Here is a 26,988-nt window from a genome sequence, read left to right on the forward strand (position 1 = left end):
GTGATCTTTTCCTGTGATTAACAAATCATCAACATATAAAATCAATATTAGCATATCACGTTTGTTTTGCTTATAGTAGAGATTAGGATCTGCATCATTCTTGGAGAAGCCTAGTTTTGAGAGATAAGTATGAATTCTTCCATACCAAGCCCTAGGAGCCTGTTTAAGCCCATAAAGAGCTTTCTTGAGTCTACACACATGAGACTCTGTATCATGAATCTCAAACCCTTCAGGTTGCTCTAGGTATACTTCTTCTGAGATCTCACCATTAAGGAATGTTGTCTTAACATCCATCTGATGAACTTTCCATCCCTTTGATGCTGCAATAGCTAAGACTGCTCTTACTGAGGTGTATCTGGCTACAGGTGCAAATGTTTCCTCATAATCAATTCCTTCCTTTTGAGAGAACCCTCTGGCTACAAATCTAGCCTTGTGTTTCTCAATGCTGCCATCTGCAACGTGTTTGATTTTGAAGAACCATTTGGAGGTGACAACAGATTTCCCAGCTGGCCTAGGGACAATTTCCCAAACATCATATTTCATAATGGATTGGTATTATTCAGACATGGCATTCTTCCATACTTGATGTTTAAGTGCATCTGATACATTAGTAGGTTCTGCTTTTGAGAGATCATTTAGGAGGGTGACGTAGTTGGTAAGTTTGTTAGGCCTTTTGCTTTCTCTGAAAGTTCCTGAAGGGGCAACATATATCTGAGCTTCTTCTACAGTTTTGGTGGCCCTTAGTGGTCTTTTCTTGAAATTTTCTCTAGGTGGGTTTTTAGTTTCACTTTCATTTTCCTCAAGACTCTCCCTCTGAAGCTCATAACCAGGGTCTTCATCTATGCTAGGGGTAGGGATGTAGACTTCAGGTTTTATTGAGCTTTGGGCTCTTTTGAAGGCTAAGTCTTCTTCAAAGATTACATCCCTACTCAGTTCAATATTCCCCTGACCAGGTATATGGATTCTGTAGGCCTTGGAGGTTTCACTATATCCTACAAGTATTCCCCTTTTTCCAAAAGGGGTCTAATTTTAATCTTTTCTCCTTAGGTACATAAATATAGACAGGGCACCCAAATATCCTAAGGTGGCTGATATCTGGTTTTGTTTTAGTAAAGACTTGCTCAGGGGTTTTATCTTCAAGATGGGAGTGAGGACATCTGTTTTGTATATATATAGTAGTGCTAGTTGCTTCTGCCCAAAGATTGATATTTAGATTCTGATCAAGAATCATGGCTTTGGCAGCTTCTACAATTGTCCTATTTTTCCTCTCAGCTACCCCATTTTGTTGAGTATTATAAGGTATTGTTAACTCTCTCTTAATCCCTAAATTTTTACAAAAATCTTTAAATAATTCTGATGTGTATTCCCCCCCATTATCAGTTCTTAGGGTTTCAATTTTATTTCCTGAGTAGTTCTCTGTTAGTGATTTAAACTCTTTAAACCTATTGAGGATCTCTTCTGATTCTTTACACTTCAGAAAGTAGATCCAAGTTTTCCTAGAGTAGTCAACACATATTACATAATACAAAAATCCCCCTAAAGAAGGTATGGACGTAGGTCCACATACATCAGAATGAACTAACTCTAAAATTTTGCTTGTTTTCCTAGTACTATTTTGAAAAGCACCCTTAGCATTTTTACCTAGGGCACATCCTTTGCATGCCCCTGAATGATATTGCTTTAACTTGGGTAGGCCTGTGACAAGGTTTCCCAATGATGATAAAGCTCTAAAATTCAGGTGACCTAGTCTTCTATGCCAAACTTCATTAGCATCTGTAGTTTCATGGATTAGGGCTAGGTTGGGCTTTGTGCACAGCTCATACAAGTAGCCTTGTCTTTGGCCAATGGTTTTAGCTTTCTTGATGGATGAATTCTTTGGCCAAGCCAACACTCTGTTGTCCATGAAGGTCACTTTGTATAAATTATCCTCTAGTGCTGATATGGAGACTAGGTTTCTCTTGATGCCTGGGACGTATAGTACTCCTTGAAGTTGTAATGATACGCCTGACTTTAGTTTGATGGTGCAGGTTCCAACTCCTTTGACTGGATGTGTGGAGTCATCTTCGATAGTCACTTCCTCATCATTCTCCTCTATCATGGAGTCTAGCACTTCTCTAAACCTTGTAATGTGTCTGGATGAGCCACTGTAGATCACCTAGGAGTTAACCTTGTTTGATGCTTGGTTTGTAAGTGCTGAATAGAGTACATACTTCTCGGAGCCATCTTCCCTTTTAGATTTTCCTGCTTTGGCAAATGTGGCTTGTTGCTTGGTTCTTTTTGGACATTTCGCAACATAGTGCCTGAATTTGTCACATCTGTAACATTGGATCTATGAAAGGTCCTTCTTGAAGGTGTTCTTGCCATGACGACCTTTTCTCTTCCTAAATTGTTTCTGCTTGCTTTTCTTGTTTGAGTTTGTATTTAGGACTTGAAGATCTTCATCTATATTCTTTTGTTTGATCCCTTTCTTATTTAACCTTGATTCTTCTTGGAGACAATTTGCCTTTAGCCTATCAAACTTTGAAAATTTATCCCTTGCACTGATGCCTTGGACGAATGTTTCCCATATACTAGGCAACCCCTCTAGAGCAATGAGTGTTAATTCTTTGCTTTGGATCTCATATCCAAGGGTTGCTAGTTCATTCCTTAGGGCTGATATTCGCATGAAGTAGGCATTGACTGATTCTCCTTTGATCATAGCTATATGATTTATTTCTCTTTTTAAAGCCAAGGTTCTACTAGCATTGGATATCTCAAATGCATCTTCAAGTGCTCTGAACATGTTGTAGGCCGTTTCATGTTTCCTTATGATGGGCATAATATTATTTCTCACCCCATCAACTATGATTTTGATGGCCTTTTCATTTCCCTCTCTCCAAGTTGTTTTGTCAGATTCAGTCTCAGGTTCTGCAGTTTCAGTTTTAACAAATGATTTGACTTTATTTTCTTTTAGAATCATCTGAATTCTGAACTTCCATGCTGAGAAGTCATCACCTCCTCCGAGTCTATCTTCGAATGTGATAGCACTAGCCATTAGAAGAAATGTGATTTTGAATATATGCTTGTTTTCAATTTTCCACAAAATTGAATAGCCTCAGGTTCGATTTAACTTGACTCTGATACCATGTTGAGACATGGACCAGCTAGGACTCGAACCTAGGACCTTCAATAAGCTTCTGGAGTGCTCTACCACTGAGCTACTGACCCCTCTTGGACCAGTCCATCGTCGGTCCGGGTGTGGCTTAATTTAAACACCAACAGTTTTATGCTAGTATGTTTTGTTGTTATGCTGACTTTCTTTACTATTTTAATTGTTGGCTTAGGTAGGGTAAGTTATATCTTGGTTATAGATAGTTATACCAATGGTTGTCTCGATTGAAAACTGTGTGGCCCTTTAAATGGCAGATCTGTTGTGAGGTTAAGAGTGCCATTCTTATGATATGGCATCCCTGTACTGCTTACATTGTATTGAATAGTAGGTTTGAATAAAACGTCAGTTTTCATATCCTCTTGCAATCATTGTGTATGGATTGTGATTTCTATCATTTAATTTTGTAATAACTCATTATTTGGTAGTGTTGTTTCAGTGGTTAACAATTGCTCTTTTTTAAAAATCCCCCTTTAACATATTTCTATTTGTTACCTCATAATTATAGTCCTTTCTTGTTTGATCTCCCAAATAATTTCTTTGAAAATTAAGCACAACTTAATACTTAGAGCAGTAAACATCTTGACTGATATTTCTATCTTTCTGTCTAGGCATAGATTTCATGTATAAAATGCAGATATAATTACTTTGCTGTGAAATTTTGAGCTATAAAGTTTTTTTTTTTGATATTTATGCTAGTAAGCTCTCTTTTGGAATTCAAAGTTAACTTTAATGATTTTTTATAGGAATTTTGGCGAAGCGTGGAGGAAGGGTTCCAAGTTACCCCACTTTGGCATCAAGGATTTATTCGTGATGATGAAAGGTATGAATTTGCCTCATGTGTGATATCATGGTACATGGATATTTTTGTTCTTTTGGGGACATTTTACATTTGGGCAACTTTGTGGTGTGATGATAAGGCTATCTGCCATACCATATGGACCAGCTTTGCATGAAGAGTTCGCTGCTAGCTAGATATTTAAGATGGTATAGTTAAAGTTTTGCCACATATGATCTTTGCCATGTAATCTATAATTCTGAGTGGATGAAAAATTGGTCTACTATTTCTCTTGTTGATGTCCCAACTAAAATGTAAAACCTTCTAATCATCAAGCAAGTTAAAACTTTATGTAGTGTAACTTGTAATGTTATTGTAATTGACAAATATTAGGTTCATAGCTATTAGGGAAATTTTTGAACTGTCACTTCAACTAGTTAGTGTTAATTGCCTAATGTAGTTATATAACTGTTAATTAGTTCCTTTTAGTTAAATTTGATGAATAGATTGGATTGGATTATGGGTGCTACTTGAAAGAGCTAGTTCCGTAAGAGTCTAGTGAGGCATTCATATTGCCTGCTATCATGAAATACAAATATTTTTGTTTGGTTATATATTTGTGTGGAGTATCATGTTAGGTGTGTGTTTCTTTCGAATATTCTCATGGTCGCCAATTGTAATATGAGTGATAGGAGGGTATTTTTCAAATTCTTGGAGGGCTTTTTGTTCCTCTGTTTTTGGCAAATTATAAGATTCATAGTATCTGTGATAGGTGTAGACCATAGTTGTGTTCATCATCGTGTATTAAAATGGCATTGCTACGACTCCATCCGGCCAACGCAGAATAGAATGTACTCACTGAGTATCCTATCCTCTCTTGAGACAAGGAAATCCCTAATGCTGTTTCTCACGTTTGATCAAAGGGGATGACCTCAAGGTTTCGTTTGTTAGGTCTTGACTGCGGGATTACTCAGTGGTTTGATGTGTTTTTGCTGGAAACACAAGGGGACTTACGGTAAAATAGGCAATTGCTGGATGAGTTCCCTAAAACTTTAACAGTCTCGTTTATCGATTGGTCTCAGTTGCATGATACTTTTTCAGCAGGACTGCGGATTCTTCTTGATAAAAAAGGAAAAAAGAGGGATAGGAAGAGGGAGGTACAAAAAGTCTAAATTATTTAACTAGGATAGCATATTCAGAAAACAGACAGGCACCTCCAAATAACTAGACTAAGCATTACCAGCCATTTAAGCACAATACTTGCATCAATCTAGTGTGATCTTCAAGGGAAAATTGAGTTTTCATGCTACTAAATACAACATCAGAACTTTAACATTCATTCAGTGAGCATTCAATAACCGAACTAAACATATGAAAGGTTCAGATTAACCATACAGAAGGAAAATCATCAGTCATCCCCTAATGGTATGAACAGTGAGGATTCTATCAGATGTTTATCTAGAAAATGCTATAGAGAAATGAAAGAAACATAATTGAAAATTCTAAATTGATGAAGAAGGAGACCATGCACTCACAAGGAAACTTGAAACAGTCTTAACTTTGCATTAAATCCTGTAAATTTCGCTAGAGCTTCAGCAACAATCCATGAACTTCTTACAAAATGAGGGAAAACCAGTCCCCTTAAATAGGCTTCAAAAATGGATGAATGGCCAAGATCTAATCTAAACAAGTGGCCCAGATTCATCCATACAAAAGAGTACCCATACCCATAAATGGAGGGTAAATATCAGCAACTACCCAAAGGGAGCAATAACTACCCAAAAAAGGTAATTAAAACAAATCCAAAATGATCCAAAAAGGTGCACAGTCATAAAGTTTACATTTATAGTTGACTTGGAAGTCAAATATGACCCTTTGGCCAAAAAGTGCACTTTTCAAAATTCAAAAGAAAAAAGCACTTTCTCTTTTCCAGCTCTAGATTCCTTGGTGATGAATTCAACTTCGTCATGCAAATATTCTCCCCAGATATCCCGATTAGCTGCACGTTCTACCTGAACGTAGTGCTTAAATCTCAAGCATAGCTTGAATAATTCGGTCGTTGGCGGCATAGGTGGATTGAACATTTTGTAATGGATACCTTGTAGCAGGCCATCTAAATTCTCCAGTTCCTTTGCTAGCCTTGGCCTTCTTCCTCTTCTCAGGCTTTTCAATCTCTTCCTTAGGTGCACTAGAAGTTCCCTCATCTTCGGAGGACTGAGAATCAAGGTTACCCATTAAGTGGTAAGTGAACTGGACTCCTTCATGAATTAGTCGCTCAATCTGCTGATGCAACCACTGGTCTGTATATCTTCCTGGGGCTGCCATGACTGCCTCAAAATCAGTGATCGGGTCTTGCGACCAATCAACGCCTGGCAAAAGATGCCTTACTGCCTCAAATTCCCGGACTTGCAGACAATTCCCTGAATCTGTGAGTTGATCTGGGACCCGGCGGTATTCGAAGAGTCGCATTTGCTGCACACTCAGCCTTTAATACTCACGCCTTCGGACCTCATAGTCATCAGAGTAGTTTTTCCAATAATCTTCAACTGATTCCCTTGCTCTGTACCGCTTGCCATAGGCTCTCTTTGCGAGATTGTCGTGATCAAAGCATTTCCTTGGAAAATGCTCTTGTAGGCCATAGGAGGCCAGCTCTGCAAAGGATTCCTCTGCCTGGGATGGGGTCTTTAGATGGACATCCTGGTTGCCTATAATCATGGGGAATGCGAATCCAGCCTGCTTCCTGTCCCTGAGTAAGCTGCCTGCCGAACGTGACTGCCTTGCGACCTCCATAAGAACTATCTTGTCGGTTGGGTATCGTGGAAGTCGGAGAGGGGCACCATCAAAGCTAGCTATTCGGATGTAGGAAAACCCTGGGAACTGGATGAACCAGGCCCCATATCTCTGTACTAGAATAGTAGCTTGCTCTGAGAGCCTTATGTGTAATCCTCCCTGCATTAGCCTGACCAGGTGCATTATGAAGGCGTCATTGATGCGCTCATATTGACCAACGGCATAGGCCGGGCTGTTCTTTTCTCTTTGAGCTATATCTTGCTAGTGTAGCTGTGGGTAACAATCATATACTTTTACCTGATCAGGTCCATTCCCAATTTCACCCTTCATGATCAAACCTGGCAGTGGCTGGTTTCTGGCGAACATGTAGACCAAATAGGAGGTCATAGTGAAGTACTTCTTTGTCTCAAGTTCGATCAGCTGAGTATGGATGTTGTCGCTTATGATCTGGGCCCAGTCAAACTTGGATTTCCCAGCAAAGACTTGCTCTGTGAAGTAAGACATCCATTCTTCAAAGTAGTTGGATTGGGGAAGTCCCATAATCCTACTGAGCAATGTGACCATGTCCCCATGCTCGTTGTGAAAGTCGCTTCTAGGGGTCTTTTTCCCAATCCTGACGCTTGGAGGTCTTCTCTCCTTGTACCACTCTTCATTCATTAGTGTTCTGCACCTGGCGGGATTCATATCATACACCCCTTGTGCTTCATCCATAGTTGTTGCTATAGGGTTGTTTCGAAAGGGAATGTCAAATGCGTCGCCAATGGCCTCAGGAGTGAAGTTAGCGAGGACCATGTCCTCGAGGAGCACCAATCTGGAACCTGGCTGGTAATGCCGGGCAGCCTCTATTACTAACTCATAGTTTTGCATTGCCGGGGGAAATCTTGCCGCTTGGGCGATGCCACTTTCCATCATCTGCCTAGGCTTGCCATAGGCGTTAGGGGAGAAGACTTGGTTCCTGAAATCTTGGATATCAATATGGCCCAGGTCAGTATCACCGACACTGTCCCAGATACTCTGAACTTTTGACTCCCTCAGTCCCCCTCTTTGATATTGATACTTCATCTTTTCGACTTTGCGAGGGATATCTGATTTGGATGCTCGTGATGTCTCGGCTGTAGCAGGCGTTTTTGATGATTCTACCACCGATTTAGGCATTTATCCTGCACAACTGGACGCCGATTACGAGGAGATATAAAGGAAGTAAAGCGGGTTAGATAAAGAATATGCCAGCATACAAGGATCAATTCAAAAACCGAATTGAAAGAACAACGTGATATCGTTAGCTAAAAGCTTGATTGATTTAAACATGAATATTTATGAAGCTTTTCGATTGCGGATTTATACTCAGGCACTTTAGGATCAATTTTCAAAATGGACAAAGCCTGAGAAATTTTCCTAAGTCTGAAAATGCATTTTCTAGCTGATTCTTAGGAGTAAATTCTTATTTCAATTGCTTTGCATGACGCGTCATAAATAGAAAAAAGATGCGATTTTCAAGACTTGATCATTTTAATCAATTTTGCACACACGTCTATCCAATTTTGCAAATATTTCAAACGATTTTAAGAGAGGTGAAGCACATTTATTTGGCGAAAATGAATGGCGTGAATTTGCACAACTTGCAACTTTGAATGGGGGAAATCTGCAATTTTTGAATTTTAACGGTTAACTTCCTATTCAAATTTTCGGCCCCTATGGTTTGAAAAGAACTTGCAATTTTACACTCAGACTTAGCAATTTGATTACCTTGGTGATTTTGGCGATTTATTTCAGCGTGATTTTACCTTGTGCGAACTTTAGCAAACGGAGGGGGTTTTCATATTATTTACCGCGCGATTTGGGGAGTCTTTGCGAACTCCAAACACTCTTCACTTATCCCTCTAGGTCACGATTTTTGGGAGTTTTATGAAAAACACGATCTTCTCCTACAATGCAAACTTCGGGTTTTTGAGTTGCCCTTTCGAACTTTTGAAGAAATCGCGATTTTCGGCGATTGGGAGGAGTTTGCAAATTTCACCTTTCACGCATCTTACCCTAACTTCAGGTTCTTAAGGCAGTTTGCCAACTTTGGATTTTTGACGTTTATCCCTCATTATGCGAATTTTGGAGCTTTGGAGGGTTTTGCGAGCTTCATTTTCACGCACCTCCTTTCACAATTCGCCCTCGGCAATTTGAAGAGGTTTTTAAACTTTTACCTTCCACGCACTTCACCCTTGCATGGCGAATTTCGGAGCTTTGGAGGGTTTTGCGAAGTGCGGCACTTTGATCCCTTTTGCCAATTTTCAAACTTCTGAAGAAATTGTGATTTTCCTCCAAGTCGCGATTTTCGGCGGTTGGGCGTGGTTTGTCAAACTTTGGACCTTTGGTGGCTTTTGCCAACTTTCAATTTTAACATTTTCACTTAAAGGTCTGAATTTCGGCCTTTTGAGGCATTTTGCCAACTTTCACTTTTTAACATTTTCACTTAAAGGTCTGAATTTCCGCCTTTTGAGACATTTTGCCAACTTTCACTTTTTAACATTTTCACTTAAAGGTCCGAATTTCGGCCTTTTGAGGCATTTTGCCAACTTTGGACCTTTTGGTCACTTAGAAAATTTCAGACCTTTTGACAACTTTGCCAATTTTCAAATTTTACTGCGTTTTCACTAAAAAGTGGGAGTTTCGGCACTTGGGTGAGTTTTGTCAATTTTGGCACTTGGGGCACTTTAAGGCTTTCGCCCCCACCTTTTACCTTTCAGCTGGCGAAAATCGACGTTCATACAAATCCTGCAAACCTTTAAAAAACATCATGTAATCTCCCTCATATTCTTATGCGAAAATCGGCGTCTCTGGGTCCCCATGCGACTTTCAAACGCTTTATCCTTTACTTGACGGATTTCGCCAGTCTCTATCATCCCACACCTATTTAAGGCGATTTTACAAGTTTAGATCATCTCTTGGAATTCGTGCCCAAGGGCTCAACTGACCTCATGGAATCACCGGCTCCTCCGTTCAACATCACCATCTTACGGACTGATCGCGGGCTCGCTCGAAACGACGTGAGACACTCTGCGCGGAATTCAACAGGGTGAAGACGGAAAGGCCCTCAAAAAGGAAAGGGGATCCTGTCGGCGACAGGGAGCATGTGCAATGCACAACAAATGGTGACTCTGCTGGAGAAATGCTCCCAGTCATTTCGGGGACGCAAGTCTAGATCGAACCCAGAATCTCTGGTTAACCACCACAATTTAGACGAAAAAAGGAGAAAAGGCCTTTCAAAACGAGATAATGTCACGGGTCAAATCGAATCACACGAAAATCGGATTAACTAGTGTGTGCAAGTGGAATTCATTCCAGCTTAGAAAAAGTTGAGGCATCAATGTTTCACAGTAACAAGATGCCCAACGAACTGATACTTCAAAAGCAACCTGGATAGAGCCCCGCTGCCAGCAAGCATTCATAGCCCCGACGGAGTTATCGCCTGTTAGCTCACAGAGATTGCTCTGTTTCCGGTAAGAAAGTTTTACTTTTGCTTTGTACCGACAAAGATGCTTGCATTCCCATCTGTCAATCTTATGCTTGATATCAAGTTGATTTCAAAGCGTCTTTACTCTTGATTCTTTTTTTTCTTCTTTGTTTCCTTTTGGCATAGTAGGCAGTGAAGTCTATGCAGGATTGAGCGTAACAGTGGTCGCTGAAGCATAGCCTCGGACCTTATCATCGACGTAGTGTCCCTTTGATTAACAACTGATTGTATGCGATTTTTAAAATGTGTTTGTGCAGTAATCACGATGTTGGGGATAGGTTTTGACAAAAACAAGATCTTGCAGAGAAAGGGATTCTAGATCAATCCGACCTCATCATGGGGCGCTCCATCAATCAATAGTCCTCCCCGAACTTGGATCCTAGAAGTAGAAGGTTACAGAAATTTAGCATCGTACCAAAATTGTACACGACATAGGCTTCCTTTCAAAATTGAGAGGGGTCCCAAAACAAAACAAGAAAATAGGAAACTAAACTAAAATAGGAAAAAACTACCTAAAACAGGAAAACGAAAAACGAAACTATTATATACAAGGGGAAAGACTTCAGAGAAACCTAAGGCTGGAAATAATGCTTGAGGAATTGACCGTTTACAGGCAAGGGGATGTCCTCACCTGTTAGGGTCTTGAGTCGAAATGCATTTTCTCCCAAAATTTTAGAAATCTAGAAAGGATCGAGCCACAGATTGTCAAACTTGTCGTGTTCTCCTTTCCGCTCGTGGGCTTTGTCCCAACATAGGACAAGGTCAGAAATGTGGAAGGCTTTTACTTTTGCCCTTCTGTTGAACCAACGCTTGACCACTTCTTGGTGTTTAGCAAAATTATCTATGGTGTTGTCTCTATTTTCTTCCAAATACAGCAGTTGGGACAACTTGGCCTCTACAGCGTTGTCGATTCCCAGATATTCCTTCATGAATTGCAAGGTTGGTATTCTCAATTGTATGGGAAAGATGGGGTCGAGGCCATATACCAAATGGTATGATGAAGTTTTGATGGCGGACTTACATCTAGTGCGGTCTGCCCAAAGGGCAAATCGGTGTTGGGTGTGCCAATCTTTTGGATTCTTGTCCAGAAGTTTTTTAATTACTTGCAACAGGTTTTTGTTAGTGGATTCTGCCAAACCGTTACCTTGGGGATAGTAGTTAGATGAAAAGTTTAATGTTATCCCATAATCAAAGGCCCAATTTGAAAATTTTAATGATGCAAATGCAGAACCGTTATCACAAACTAAAGCATGAGGACAACCGAAGCGTGTAATAATGTTTTCTTCTAAAAATTTAATAACAGCATTAGCATTGCATTGCTTTAAAGATTGAGCTTCAGACCACCTCGTACAATAATCAAAAGCGGTTAGAATGTACTTGTGCTGCGCAGAGGAGGGTGGGTTGATCGTACCTATGAAGTCGAGAGCCCACTGGCCGAATGGTTTTACCTCTATGATTGGTCGGAGTGGCATGGCTGGGGTTCGCTCCTTAGTTGTGGCTACTTGGCGAACATGGCAGGTCTTCATATGTTCATGGGTGTCCTTGAATAAGGTAGGCCAATAATAGTCGGCCTTGAGGATTTGGTGGGCTGTTGCTAAGCCTGACCCATGACCTATCCCAAACTTAGTATGGAACTCTTCTATAATTTGGCGCGCTTCATCTCTATTTACGCATCTTAGGTAGATGCCTTCGTGGTTTCTTTGATACAAGAGAGCACCTTGTAGCATCAAACGACTTCTCTTCATTCTCAAAGCCCTCTTCTGCACTGGATTAAGGTGTGATGGACATTTTTGATTAAGAAGATAGAAGGTTATGTCATCATACCACTCATCTGGCGAGACTTGTTCAATCAGGTACTGCTGATGTATGATTCCTGAGCATTCAGATGTGAGAGTCTGCGTCAAAGCTTGACCTCGTACTAGTTTCATGGGCTGAATTTCAATGTCATACTCTTGGATAATGGTCACCCATTTTCCTCTCCTTTCACCTAGCTCGTTCTGCATCAACAATGTCTTTACTGCAACATCCGGTACTATGGCATATATCTTACTCCTTAGTGTATAATGCCGGAATTTCCTAATAGCTTTGACTAGTGCATAAGCTTGCTTCTCAATATTGGGGTCTCAATTCAGCTTCTTTCAACGGGGTGCTCATGAATGCTATCGGGTGCTCTCCCTCCTCTTCCTTTTGCTGAGTCAAAATTGCTGCACAGGTGTGTTCAGAAGCGAAAGAATATATGTAGAATGGCCTTAGATAGTCTGGGCTTACCAAAACCGGCTCCTGGACAATAGCTTGTTTGATCTCCTCAAACGCTTTTCTAGTTATTAGGGTCCACTCTATCTTAGCATCTTTCTTGAGCATGTCGTTGAGCGGGCGAACTATTTCTGCAAATCCAGTTATAAATTTTCTAACAAAATTTATCTTCCCGAAGTACGACTTAAGTTCTTTTTTGTTTGCGGGGAGATTGATTTGCAATATGGCTTTGATTCTATCGGGGTCGATTGAGCCCCTTTTCTGAAATCACATGACCAAGAAGCTTACCTTCGGTCACGCCAAACATATACTTCTTGGGATTTAGAGATATCCCGAACTGGTGACAGCGCTGAAAAACTTTTCGCAGATCATTCACATGGTCTTACCTTTTCTTGGAGAAAATTGTCAAGTCATCCATAAAGATAGTGATGCACCGGCCTACAAGGTCCTTAAAGGCGATGTCCATGGCACGCTGAAATGTGGCTCTTGCGTTGATCAAGGCAAAGGGCATCCTTCTATAAGCAAACACTCCCCACTTGGTGGTGAATGCGGTCTTCAGCCGTTCTTCATACTCGACCATTACCTGGTTGTACCCAGAATAACCGTCTAGGAAAGACATCATCTGGGATCCATTGACCATTTGCAAGACTTCATCAAGTGAAGGTAGCGGGTAGTTATCCTTTTCTGATGCTCTATTTAAATTGCGGAAGTCGACACACAATCTTATTTCACCGCTCTTTTTGCTCACGGGAACTAGGTTAGCGACCCAGGTAGAATGTCGTACTGGAAAGATGATGCGAGCAGCCAGTAATTTTTTTACTTCTTGATATATCAAAGGCTCGAGGAGGGCATTCACTGGCCGCTGTCTCTGTCTGAAGGGCTTTGAGTCTGGCTTCAGGGGTATAGTATGAGTTATCACTGAAGTGTCATAAGTCTTGAGATCCTCATACCCCCAAGTGATGATATCTGGGAATTCTCTCATGTTCTTGAGGATTTCGTCTTTTTCCTGAGATGTACATACCTTGCCAATCAGCACGTTCTTTTGATTTTCTTGTGTGCCAATGTTGATCTTATTGTAGGCGCCTCCTTCGGAAGTACCTTCCTTGCGAGATTTGAGCTGGTCCCAGTCAAAGATTCTTTCTAACTGCACCATACCTCTGGGAATGGTGTTTGTCCTAAGATTCAAGACTCCTTCGATGTCGATCTTGGCCTCTTGAGGTTCCTCTTCATCAATGATTTGCACAGCAAACACATTGGAGCTTGTGATGAAATCGATGATGTGCTTATCATCATCGAACACCTGAAAATTAGTGACGTTGTCCGGAACTAATGGGACTGATGTCAACTCCACTGTAAATTTTTTTAAACTCTGCATTGACAAAGGCTCGAGCGAACTTGCGGCCTGTGCCAATGAGTCAGCGACCTGATTTTGTGATCGGAAGATGGCTTTGATGTTGATAGCGTCAAAACTCTCAATTATATCCCACACACGGTTGCGATAAACGCTGAGTCTCTTATCATGGCATGTGTATTGCTTTCGAACTTGCCGAACTACCACCTCTAAATCTCCGAAACAATGTAGGATCTGAGCTCCCTTCTTGATGGCTAGTAGCAAACCATGAATCAAAGATTCGTACTCTGCTATGTTGTTAGTACAATGAAACTATAGTCGGTAGGAGGCCAAATAGGTTTCGCCGGAGGTTCTATATCATACCCATATTTTTGTCATTATTTTTGATTTTGAGTCTTGACTGCTTGTGTAAACACTCAACAGCTTTGACATATAGTGTTCTCCATCTCTTACCATGGCAGTCTGTAGTCTATTATTCTGTTTCTGTGAGTTAAAAAAGAAAGAAAGACAAAGAATACAAATATCATAGCTGCCCATAGTTAAAATCTTTGGGACCCTTGGCAACTAGAATTACCCCAAACATAGAAGTACCAACATGATGTTGTAGTTATAGAGGAAGCTTCATCATGTCATTGAATGAAACTTTATGAGTTTATTTTTACTTAGTTGTTGCCATCAATAGGAGTTGATCATTGATGTCGATTGTCATCACAATCTTCATGCACATTTATGAGTGAAAGAGGTGCTACTCCTTTTTGTCCAATTTTAGTGGTACTTGTGTGGTGGTGATTGTGGAGTGAAGGTATGCATTCATGATTTTCTTTCCTTTCCAGGATCTATAGTGGTGCATGTGTTGATGCAGACATTGGAGTTTATGTCTCAACCAATTGTGCTTGTCAGATTTGACACTGCTGAGTTGAGTGCCATATGCTCTTGTAGACCTCACACCACTTGTCATGTGCTTCGCCTTTCTGTCTGGGGGGAACTTCTTCTGAGGCTTTGGTTGATGATTTTGGCTTTGGGAGTCCTTGTCATCCTACTTATTGTTTGACTTGATGTAATTGTTACCTTTTTTTCACTGCTAGCTGAAAAATAGGTTAGGTTATGCTTGTTAAACTAGTGGAACAAGTGCATATTATTTCTGCTATATTACTTTCCAAGTGCACAAGAAAAATGAAAAGGAATTACATTATCAGATTGCGTTCATCCAGATGCATATGATACAAAAGAGTGTGCAATTAACTTTGTGAAGAGGAAAAGGTATCTTTATTGACAATATAAATGAATAATGTCTCACACAAGCCGTGAAACTAACCGCTATAGTGCACATGAAAAACACATGATACATTTATAGGTGTTATGAAAATAAAATGCACAAGTAATGAAGGGTGACTCGTCATTGCCTGAATGACGAGTCCGGCTTGAGCTGCCCTGCATTGTCTTTAGTCTCCCTGCTTGCCTTGCCTCCAGCTATCGCTCCATTGCTGCTCCGCATGCCTGCACCTGAAAGAGAGATGGTTGTTAGAGCAATGCTGGGTCTTCAAACACTTCTTATACACGCATCTAGAAACATACAATCTGATCTTCACATGCATCATAGCAGCTAGCTTGTCACAGATTTCCAAGAAAGTAAGAATTATCAAACACACTTATCATATACCCCCTTTTTATCTAATGTGTTTGTTTCATGTGCAGATACAAGTGTCTTTTCATGCATAACACGTGGGGTCAAATGGGCTCCCACAAGGGTTGAGCCCAGCGTGCTTCAGGATAGCAAATGGCCAAAAGGAGGACAGCGAAACAGTCATACAAGATACTTGTAGCGGTCTTCAGCCTTGCGAAGATAGCGAAGTGTCACAGCAATATCAATAAGCAGCAGTCTATGAGTTATGAGTTGGCAAAAAATTGTTTTATACTGAATAGGTTCCATAGTCACACTAAGCGGGGCAGTCATTGAGTATGCTTTCGAGATTATTTATTAGCAAAAGATCTCATGCAAAGAGCAAAAGTTTTCTAAAAGGGGCTGATGTAAGGGGACGTTTTATTTAATATATACATTTACAAACTTAGTGAGAGAATATTATAAAGCCAAATACAGTGATTATAGTCCCAGCCAAATAGCCACTTGCAGTCATGTCATAGTAGTAAGCATTCAAAGAAGGATTTGCAGAATAGAATACAACCATATCAGTTCAAGGTTAAGAAATAGTTTTACTGTTAATTACAGAGATAACTATGGATTATTCATTGCCAGGTCCTTTCATGCCAAGGAAAGACAATCTTCAAATGAAATACAGAGAGCTTTCCAAGTGGCAGCAGTGTATGGGTTTTCTGCTGTTATGAGCTCGTACACAGTCATACATTTAAGCCTGGATAAATTTGCAATCAAATCATCATCATACTTGAAATTGTTGCGGTTATGATTTAGGAGGCATTGGACAAATGCTAAACTCATCAAAACAGTTCAGCATGGCCACAACAGTTTCGAGGATGGTGTGAACATCATGAAGGAGGTTAAAAATGTTTAAAATCTGTCAATATATCTCAAGCCCAAAGATCAAGTTATATAGGAGACGCTGATTTTTAACAAAAGCTCAGGTTGCTATAGGTTTGTTCATGCTTTGAAAGAAATATCTCAGTGATAGGATGCGTGAAGAGCAGTCAAAGCCTACAAATGCAGTCCTACAAGTGCTCTTCAACCAAGATACAGTCACAGTGGCATCTCCAAATTGACCTTCAATAGTAGTCACTTTCAAGGCATGGAAAATAAACAGCAGTGGTTCAAAAAGAAGTTTGAGCCAAAATATCATACGTGAAAGAACAGATCAAGCACAAGCACAACTGTTTTACTTGCATCCCCCTTCAGGCATGTTGACAAACAATAAAAAGAGTGCATCAAGGAATGGCCCCTTTTCCTCAAGAAAAGTCTGTTATTGGTGCATGCGTATCAGCTCAAGAAGCAGAAGATAATGATTTTTCAAGTTTGAAGGCAAAATTTACGAAGTTTGTAAATCTGTTTGATTGCTATAAAAATAGAGAATTCTGAACTCCACCAACAATGCCAGATGCTTAATAAACAATTAAATCATGCTATAGCATTTCTAGTTCTAACCACTGACAGCGGTACTGAGAAGGAAATCATTAGTGTTCAGAATGAGGAACATGTGTATGGCACAAATTTTACAGGGCTCGAGGTTTCAAAAGAATGTCACACAGCTACATCCTTTTTGCAATCTGCTGATAGTAGTACAAGAATATTGCCAGTACCTTTGAGTGGCAGGTTAAAGACAGATTTCCAGTAAAGTTTGCAAAATGGAAAATGGCTTGGGTGGAATTCCTTTCATAAATGTTGATGCATTATGTTCACATATTAAGAATACATTTTGTCAACTTCCAGCAGATGATTTGTCAATTCAAAGTTAGCTATCATTTTTATTATCCAAGCAACAGTGCAAAGTTTCTGATAAGCTAGAGGATGGTGTTTTAATTGTGAACGTGGAAAGGAAAAATGCCAATGAAAAGAGATCAACGTTTTCACCCACGTTTACTAGTAAATTTTAAAAAAATCGAATTGAAATGCCTCAAAGATATGCACCTGGAAATCAGAAAATCGTTTCCAGAATTCCGAAAAAGCCCTCAGAATATGTGAGAGTATGCAGGAATCAGTCCACGATTAGCCCAGTATGTGCCCAGAATCGGCAAAGGTGAAGAAAAGAGACACGCTGACACCCATTAATGGCGGAAATCTGCAGGAAATCATCACAAATGCCCTTCATTTCGACCTCCAAAACCCCATGGCGGCCGCTTCAGTTTCCTGTAGAAAGAAGAAATATCGAAAAGATGAGGAATGGGGCAGATTTTAGGGTTCTTTTTCCCTAAATATGTGTCCAATTACCAAGGCATTTTATTTTGCCTTATTTTATTTTCTTCTCTCTTGAAGTTCCAAATGCCACGCAAAATGGCCTAAGGGGTCGATGAAATGAGTTTCATCCCCCTTGTCTAGCTTTATTATATGACTTATTTTTATCACTTAATATTGATTTTCAATGTAAAAATATATTAAGTGATAAAAATAAGTCATTTAATAAATGTGGCTCTTTTGAAGTTTAGGCATAGGTTTTAAAAAAAAAAAATCAAAATGAATACATATTTATTAAAGTGGTCTAAATTTATCTACTTAATAGCTTTGTTTCATCCCATTTTTTATATTTAAAGTAGAAAATATAATATAAATATAATAAGGAAAATATTTATTAAAGTGATAAATAAATAAAACACTTTATTAAATATATTTTCTAATTACATTTATTATTATTAATAAATAAAAATAATGAAGCTACTTATTAAAGTGATTTAATTTATTTATCACTTTAATAAATAACTTTATTATTTTTATGTTATTAAATCTCGACTTTAAATATAAAAAGGGAATTAAACAAATGTTTAATTAAGTAGTAAATTTTAAAATCACTTTATGAGATTTATTTTCATTTATTAGGCAGGTCAGTATATTTCTTGCATTAATGAAGGCTTGCAGGCTTGTCTGGGGATATTTTTGAGTTATTTATGATGTAATTAAGAGCTTTTATGGTAGCAGCATGGGTTGGCTTGACTTTGGTTCAGGTGTGTTCCCTTTCAGACCTGTTTGAGGGCCTGAAAAGTGGATTTTTTGGTTCTGCTCGCCCAAGAGGAGGTGGAATTTATTATTCATTATCTGCTTTTTAGAAGGCATATATACTTCCTTCCTTCTTTTTTGTAAGGTTTCTTCTTCATTCATCTTTTTAGCAGACTGTAATTTCTGAGTTCTCTTTGCAAGAAGGAATGTTTTTGTAACACATTTTCAGGAATAATAAAGCTTGGTGATACCTTTTTGGCAGGGATAATAGCTTGACTTACCTCTCTACTTCTCATTTTTTCTGTTATTGTGTCTTTAGTGTTAGGCAGTTCTTTGTGGTTGGCTTTTGGCCCCCCCTTAAAATTGCACTTTCTGTTGATGCCTTATATAGAAATACATATACTCTTGCAGGTCATAAGCTGTGTTTTTTTTAGTAATTATCAGTCTTAGGTTGTGAAAGGAGTTTTTCCTCTTAGGACTGTGATTATCCAGCCTTCTTATGAAGTATTGATGTAGAGATTATGGGTTGTTGGTTAGTGTAAAAGAGCTTCATTATCACTGTTATACTGTGTATCTTTTGCTTATTTGAATTTCAACATATCATCTAGTGCAATCACCTTAGGTTTAGATTTTTGTTTCATATGTTCTCCTCCTCACTCTTTTCGCTGAAGAAATTGTTAGTTTAGGTGAAGAATTTGAAAAGAACCAGCTTACTCTGGAGGTCCACTTCAGTCTTTAGGTTACCCACAACCTCGAAGTGTTCCCATGTTTCAATAGGCAGCTGAAGTTCACAACTTTAGCAGAGGGTGCAAGGCTTTATTGATAACAATAACCCTTGCCTTTCTTAGGTCAACACCTTTGTTGAAAGTAATCTCTTTCTTGCCTTTATGTCTAACATTTCCCAATCTCGATTCAATACCTATAGGCTTCTCCCCATAACTTTCTCAAAATTTTAATGTCTTCTTGGTTGGAGATGTGCATGGTACTAACTTTTTCTAACAAGACATGGATTGCATTGATCTAATTTTGCACCTTCGATACCTAACATATTGAAACTTTTTGTTTTGATCATCAAAATTCTTGACAAAGTAGTTCTCTCTGATGGACTCTACAATTTTTGTCCAAGTTTTTATGTGTTTTTGAGTTTTTTTGAAGTTATGCCTTGGGGTTTGACAATGCAAAATATGAATAACAATAACAACACATAAAATAATAGACTGGAAACTAATCTCAAATTTCTGATTTTTATTTATCAGCAATAACAAATGAATGTAAATTATTTCCTTCAACAATCTAAGCCAACATTGGCCTACAAGGAGTCTAGCGCTGGGAATAGAGGGGGTCTTATTGGCCTGAATAGGTGAAATGACTGAATGAAGCACCTCCAGCTGCAACCAATGACTCCTAAAAGCTTTATTCATCTACTGGATAATTATCAAACACAATTTAGAGAAGAAAACCTTATTCCAGTGCACTTTCTGAACTTTCCCCAAGAGAAACCCCAATTTGGTGTGTCTTCTACCCACTGTTTTACTCCTGTAGCTCCAGTATGAACTTTTTTCACCAAATAACTATGGGGAATCTTCTAATTTTCTGCTAACAATGAAATTTGTATGAGAACACTGATGCAAAACCCCTTAAATTATTTTATTGAAGTTCCAGGCAAGCTCTAGGTGGTACGGTTTGGCTGGGAAGAGAATGGTTGTCCCCAATTTGTTACAAACTCTGAAATATCTCCCCAAAACCTGCTCAGATCTGATTATCAGTCAGTAAGCTTACTGTAGCTGCTCACAAACTTGAAATTTTTACCCTTAATGGCTGAATACGAACATTCCAAGCTAAATCAATAGCACAAAGTTGAGGGGGATTTCGTCCTCTCACACCAAGTCTGAAGATTTTCGTCTCCAAACCCAATTTCAGACCCTGCAAGAAGCGTTGCAGACCTGCAAATGCAAATAATCTTCAAAATAACAATCTATAATAATGCCCAAATTGTACGTACAATGCTCTTTTATTCCTCTTAGCCCTAAATCGAACTTCTCTTGACATCTTTTAAAGATTTCAATGGAATCTTCTTTCCTTCAATTTGGATGTACAAACTTGGGGAAGCTCATAACATAACATGGCCACTTTTTAATTATTTATTCTTGCCTAGGAAGATGTGCCAAGGGGTAAAACATAAAGTCTTATAAAAACATCTTTTAAAGTTAACTTTTTCTATATTTAGAAAAAGTGAGTTTTATAACTTTATATTATAAAGTTATATTATTAAGTCCACCAAAGCAAGAAAATGACTAAGTATGGGTCCTCTTTGGCTAACCAATCACCTCCAAACATTGAACTTCACCTATGGAGATGGATGATAGGTGAATCTATGAACCAAAGAGTCTAGTGGGAAAATGGGGACATGTTGTGCTTTGCACTGCACACCCCGTCCTTGACGGAGACCCCCTATTTGCTCATGTAGGATAGAGAGGCTCCTCCCATGGTCGTGCATTCAAAAACCATGCATTTGGGCCTAAGTGGTTGAGAAAGCAACCTAGCTCGCCTAAAGTGTCCAAAATGGCCGAAACCCTTACGAAGTTTGGCGAAATAAAGCCAAATCAAAATCGCGCAATTTGCAGTGAGTGCCGAAGTTCGTGAAAACAATAAAATTCGCCCAAAGTAGATAAGAAGCTCGAAAAATGAAGGAAGAGGGTGTCTAAATCCAAAATCAGCGGAACTACATTTTTTTGCGAAAATGGAGATAAAACAGGGTTGTGCTTCTAGGTCTAAGTGCTCGAATTAAAGGGAATAGACTCCCAAAGTGAGTTCATGGGCTGAAAAACGTACAAGCTCCCAAATTAGCTTAATATGCCGAAGTTTGCAAACTCAGGGAAAGTTGCCCATTTTACCCAAAACCCCCCAAAAATCGCGAGTCGTCCAAAAGGGCCGAAAGGAGGTGAAAATCGTGCAAAAAGCTCTCCAAGGCCGAAGGGATGAAATCGCGCGAAATCCTCAGGAGGCTTGAGGTCATTTACCAGAAGGATACGTTTAGAGCTATTCGAATGAAACTCGCGCATTTTTGTCTAATCGCGAATTCATCATATTTAGGCTATGCTTTAACAAAGTTCGGTGACTTTAAGCGTTTTGCGAAGAGCAGAAAATTACTCATTTACTCTGAAATGCCTGACGGAAATCCCAGGTTCACAGGGTAAAACGAAAAGAGAGGAAAGTGTTTAAAGTTATGTTGAATCCGTCTACCCGCATACCGGTCTTGTTAATTTTAGGTCTCTTAACCCATCTCCTTTTCTTTTATTTTCCGGTTCGAGAATCAGATACAAACCAGCCTGTTGCAAAACGTAAGTCCCCTTGTGCTCCCAGCAAAACACATCGACTGTTGAGTTATCCTGCCCACTTCCTTAGTCCTAAGGAATTCACATTGAAAGTTGAGCGTGATCCCGTTCGTAAAGGGTGAGTCAGAAACTGTTCGTAAAGGGTGAGTCAGAAGTGAGACAAATAAGTCGAAAGTCGGCCTAGCGGGTCGAAATATGAGGAATAAGGCGTTAATTTTAAAAACACCCAATCTGCTCATTTAACCGGAACCCCATTCATAATTTAATGTTCAAAATTCTTGCAAAGAGGCTAATTTCTGCCTAAGCGCAAAAAAGGAACACAAGTTTGAATTTCGGCTAAGTAGGCCGAATTGCAAAAGAGCATAAGTTTGAATTTCGGTTAAGTAGGCCGAATTGCACAAAAGGGACGTAAGTTTGAATATCGGCTAGTTAAGCCAAAAATATCAAATGTTCAAAATCTCGCAAAATGGCCTTTTAGGTCGAAAACGTCAAAATCGTGAAAAGTCTCCTCTTTGGCCGAAAATGTTAAAAGTTCGCAAAGTGGCCTTCTAGGGTCGAAATTCATTAAATTTTTTTTTGAAAAATCAACTTAAAAGGCCGAAATGTGAGAAAAGGCTGAAATGTGAGACGAGGCCGAAAAGGGTAGAGAAAGGCGTTTATGTAAAAGCTCACAAAAGAGACTTGTAACCCGAGAACCCCTTGCAAATTCGCAAAGTTTCCTCTTTAGCCGAAAATGTGAAAAGAAAACTAAAACTCGCTAAAGAGGCTTCTAACTCGAAAATCCCCTAAATCACGAAAATAAGCATTCACGCCGAAGTGAAATAGAATCCCAAAGTCGCGCAAAACGTCCATTATGCCCGAAAATCACTAAAGCTCATAAGGTAAGCTCTTTGGTCGAAAGAGGAGAAGTTCGAAGTTTGCAAATTGATCTTATACCCTGAAACGCAAAGAAAAGTCATAAAATCGGCCTAATGCGAGATACAGGTTTCAAATTCACCCTCACTAAGCCGAAAATCCTCTTTGAATGCCAAAATGAATTCAGACGAAATCACACGAAGTCTACCTCAAAACGTCTAAGGAGTTTAAGTGCAAAAAACTCCCAAATTCTTCTCTTTTGCCGAAAACGAAAAAAGAAGAGGTAGTTATAAAGGCGCGGTGCATATTCTTCCATTTTCCCTAGAATCTTTAGATGAAAGTCGCGCGATTGACTCTTTTGCCGAAAATCATCAGGGATCATTCAGATCGCAGAGAACACTTACTTGTTTGAAGGTTTTCAATTCTTCATGGTCGCACGAATTCTTCTTTTCTGCCGAGAACCTTTTAATCTTTGCAAATCATGTGAAGTCTTCTTCAACGCTCAAAAGGTTTAAATCGCGCAAAGGCTCACAAATTGGCTTCATAAGCCGAGAGGTGAGGTTTTACAAAAGCTCATGAATTCTTCTTTCCTGCTGAAAATGACTAAAGGGAGAGAATCGCGCGAGACCCTTGTGTAGGCCAAAAATGTCCGAATTCGTGCAAGGCGACTAGGGAACCTACAAACAAGGAGAAGTCGAAAATCAAGAGAGTGATTCACATTTTGCAAAAGGCATTCTCTCATTTCACTATGTCAAGTTGAAATTGGAAAGATTCTCTAAACGTCGGGTTGGTACTTCATCGACATTCGAAGCAGTCAACCCCCCCTTTCATTGCACTTCTAGGTAAATTCGAAATTTCCGCTTGAGTGTTTAAATTGCTGCATTTAACAAATAATCGTGTTTCTTTTACCTAGGGTGAAAATGCAAATAAGAACCAAGTATATTTTAAAGGCTTAACCCCGTAAAGCATCAGTGACCAACCAAATCGACCATTTAGCCAAAGACTTGAAACTTAGGCAAAATTTAAGAATTCTAGTCCCAAACTGTGAAACGCATAGCATCATCTTTTTGGTAATTTGCACGCAGAATCGTTTTAAACAATCAACTTTCAATTATTAGAACATTCAAACGTTGAGTCGCAAGCCAGAACGTTTGTAACTTTCTGCCATTATCAATCAGGAGTAACATTTTGAAATCCGCTCCAAGAGCAATAGTTAAACAAACCAACTTGACTTTCAGCTTCAAATTGCATTTAGCTTCTAGACGAACAGATTTTAATTGTTTTAATGTCATGTTTTAGCAATATTTTCAAATTCCGATTACCTCGTTGGTCGTCAATCTTAACGCTAACGCCGTCTTTTGTTTTTGCCAACCCATTTTTGTTACTTTAATCTCGTCTCGTAATTCATGTCCGGTTGCGCAGGATAGATGCCTAAATCGATAGCTGAGTCCTCAAAGGCACCTGGCACAACTGGAACATCGTGGATTTCGAAAGTTGACATTCCCCGCAAGGTCGAAAAAATGAAGTACTAGTACCAAGGAGGAGGAGTTAGGGAGTTGAGGGTCCAGAGTGTGTGGGTGAACATAGGAGACACGGACCTAGGCCATATTGATATCCAGGATTTTAGGAATAGAGAGTACTCTTTGAATGCCTATGGCAAGCCCATATGGATGATGGAGAGTGGTATTGCTCAGGCAGCTGGTTTCCCTCCGGCCGTGTAGAATTTTGAATTAGTGGTTGAGGCTGCTAAACATTATCAGCCGGAAACCAAATTAGTGGTGTTAAAGGGGATGGTACTAGCTGACTTCACATCTGAAGGCCTTGGGGAGGCATTTGATATCCCTTTTCTAGACGATCCCATTGCCACAACTATCGATGAGGCTCAGGTTGTTTATGACATGAATTCTGCTAAGTGCAAGACATTGATAAATGAAGAATTTTTCAAAGAGAGAAGACCCCCAAGCACTAGAATCGGTTAAAAGACCCCCAGAAGCGATTTTCACAACGAGTATGGTGATATGGTTACCTTACTCAGCCGGGTCACGGGACTTCCTCAATCCAATCTCTTTGAGGAATGGATGTTCTACATCACTAAGTAGGTCTTCGCTGGGAAGTCTAAGTTCGACTGGGCTCAGATCATCAACGACAATATTCATACACAGCTGGTTGAGCTTGAAGAAAAAAAAAACTTTGCCATGACTTCCTACTTTGTCTACATGTTTGCCCGACACCAGTCGTTGACGGGATTAATTAAGAAAGGTGAGATCGGGAATGGGCCGAATCAGGTGAAGGTATACGATTGCTACCCTCAGCTGCATTACTATGACATTGCCCACAGAGAAAAGAATAACATCGCATATGCAATTGGTCAGTATGAACGTGTTAATGATGCTTTTACAATGCGCCTGGTTAGATTAATGCAAGGAGGATTGCATATAAGGCTATCAAAGCAGGCTATCGCTCTGATCCGGAAATACGGTGCATGGTTCATCCAACTCCCTAGGTTCACCTACATCAGAATAGCAGGCTTTGAGGGAACACCATTCCGGCTTCCGTGCTATCCATTAGACAGAGTAGTCCTCATGGAGGTAGCAAGACAGACACATCTAGCAGGCAGCTTACTCTGAGACAAAAAGCAATCGGGGTTCACCTTCCCCATGATTTTGGGTACTCTTGATGCGCACTTCAAAAATTTGGTGCAAGCTGAAGAGTCATTTGCTGAATTGGCATCCTATTGCTTGCAGGAACATTTCCCTAGGAAATGCTTTGATCATGATAATTTGGCAAAAAGGGCCTACGACAAGCACTACAGGGCCAAGGCTTCAATAGAGGACTATTGGAGCAATTGTTCTGATGACTTTGAAGTCCGTCGGCGTGAATATTCTAGGTTGAGTGTTCAGCAAATGTGACTTTTTGAGGACCTCCGCTAGGTCCCAGATTAGGTAACGGACTATGGAAATTGCTTGCAAGTTCAAGAATTCAAAGCAGTCAAGGATCTCCTGCCAGCGATCGATTGGACTCAGGACCCAATCACAGATTTTGAGGCAGTTATGGAAGCTCCAAGAAGGTACACCGATAACTGGTTATCCCAACAAATTGAGAGACTGACCCATGAAGGGACCCAATTCACATACAATTTAATGGGTAGTCTCAATTCCCAGTGTTCAGAGGACGAAGAAACCTCAAGCGCGCCAAAGGAAGAGGTTGAGAAACCTGAAAAGAAGAGAAAGAAAGGAAGGGCCAATAGAGGGACTCGAACATTAGAAAGAACAAGGAGAGAAAAGATCCCAATCAAGAGGCTAGAGGTTACTTCATCATCCAGGGACCCCAGTTCAGAGGATGATGTGGTTGAACTCAATTACATACCCACTCCACCTTCACAAAGTTATCCTGCTGCATTCTAGGCAAATAATCCTCAAACACAAAATGAGCAAGAAGCAGAGGTGAGGATCATTGGCTTGGATAAACCTGGAAATCAGGTTGAGGAGGGAGAGATTGCACCTGATCGAGGGACTGGTAAAGATGAGCTCACGCAGGAGAGCAGGCATGAGTTGCAACTGAATAGCGACAACAAAGATGACACCATTATTGAGGGAGAGCAGAAAGGGGATGAGACTTAAGAACCCAGCAGAACTGAAGAGCAACCATTACAAAAGGATACCCAACAGTTGTTCAGTGAGGTAGGAGAGAACTCAGCTGTGAGTAAGGGATTGGATATTTCACTCGTTCCTCCTATGCCCCATCAATTACAGATAGGCGGCAAGTCAGTTGAGGCCTCCAAAGAACAGAGTGAGGATCTGGCAATTACATCTAGACAGACCATCCCTCAGGACTGGCTAATTGCTCGTGCGCAGCGGAAAGCAGCTCTCAAGCCACCAATTAACCTGGAGGATATCTTCTCTTGAATAGGAGAAATAAAATCCGAAGGCAGGAAAAGGCCGAAGACTTACTCCAGGATTACCCAAGACAAGCAAAGGAACTGCATGATTCATATTGCTACCCCACCCACAGACAAACCAACATATTAGATTGCATTGGCTGACTACAATGTCACGACCATCCCAATAGGGCGAGCCACCAAAGAGTAGGAGAGGGAAGAATTTCGAGATTCCGGGCAGAATATGCTCAGACAGCTCGACGAAATGACCGCTGAGAGAGATATGTACCAGACTCGTGCTAAGCAAGCTGAGGGGTACATTGATCACCCATTGAAACCGCTGCAGCATGCTGCTGAATCCCATGTTCTCGCATTGGCACTGGCATAAAAGACTACAATTGAATTTGAAGGAGTGCGTGACACTGTCGAGGCCGTTAGGGAATGGATCCGAAGCATTAAAAAGAAGGGAAATAAGATTATT

The 26,988-nt window shown here is 40.0% G+C and overlaps 1 protein-coding gene across 1 annotated transcript in view; it reads left to right on the top strand.

The window, feature by feature from the left end:
- Positions 1–26,988, top strand: part of LOC131028826 (probable tocopherol cyclase, chloroplastic) — a 284,943-nt gene that overhangs the window by 69,714 nt on the left and 188,241 nt on the right. Inside the window, 1 exon segment of the mRNA XM_057959174.2 lies at positions 3,895–3,971. Within this exon segment, the coding sequence (XP_057815157.2) occupies positions 3,895–3,971 (77 nt within the window).

This window comes from Cryptomeria japonica, chromosome 5, assembly GCF_030272615.1.
Source record: "Cryptomeria japonica chromosome 5, Sugi_1.0, whole genome shotgun sequence".
In the NCBI taxonomy this organism is placed as follows: Eukaryota; Viridiplantae; Streptophyta; class Pinopsida; order Cupressales; family Cupressaceae; genus Cryptomeria; species Cryptomeria japonica.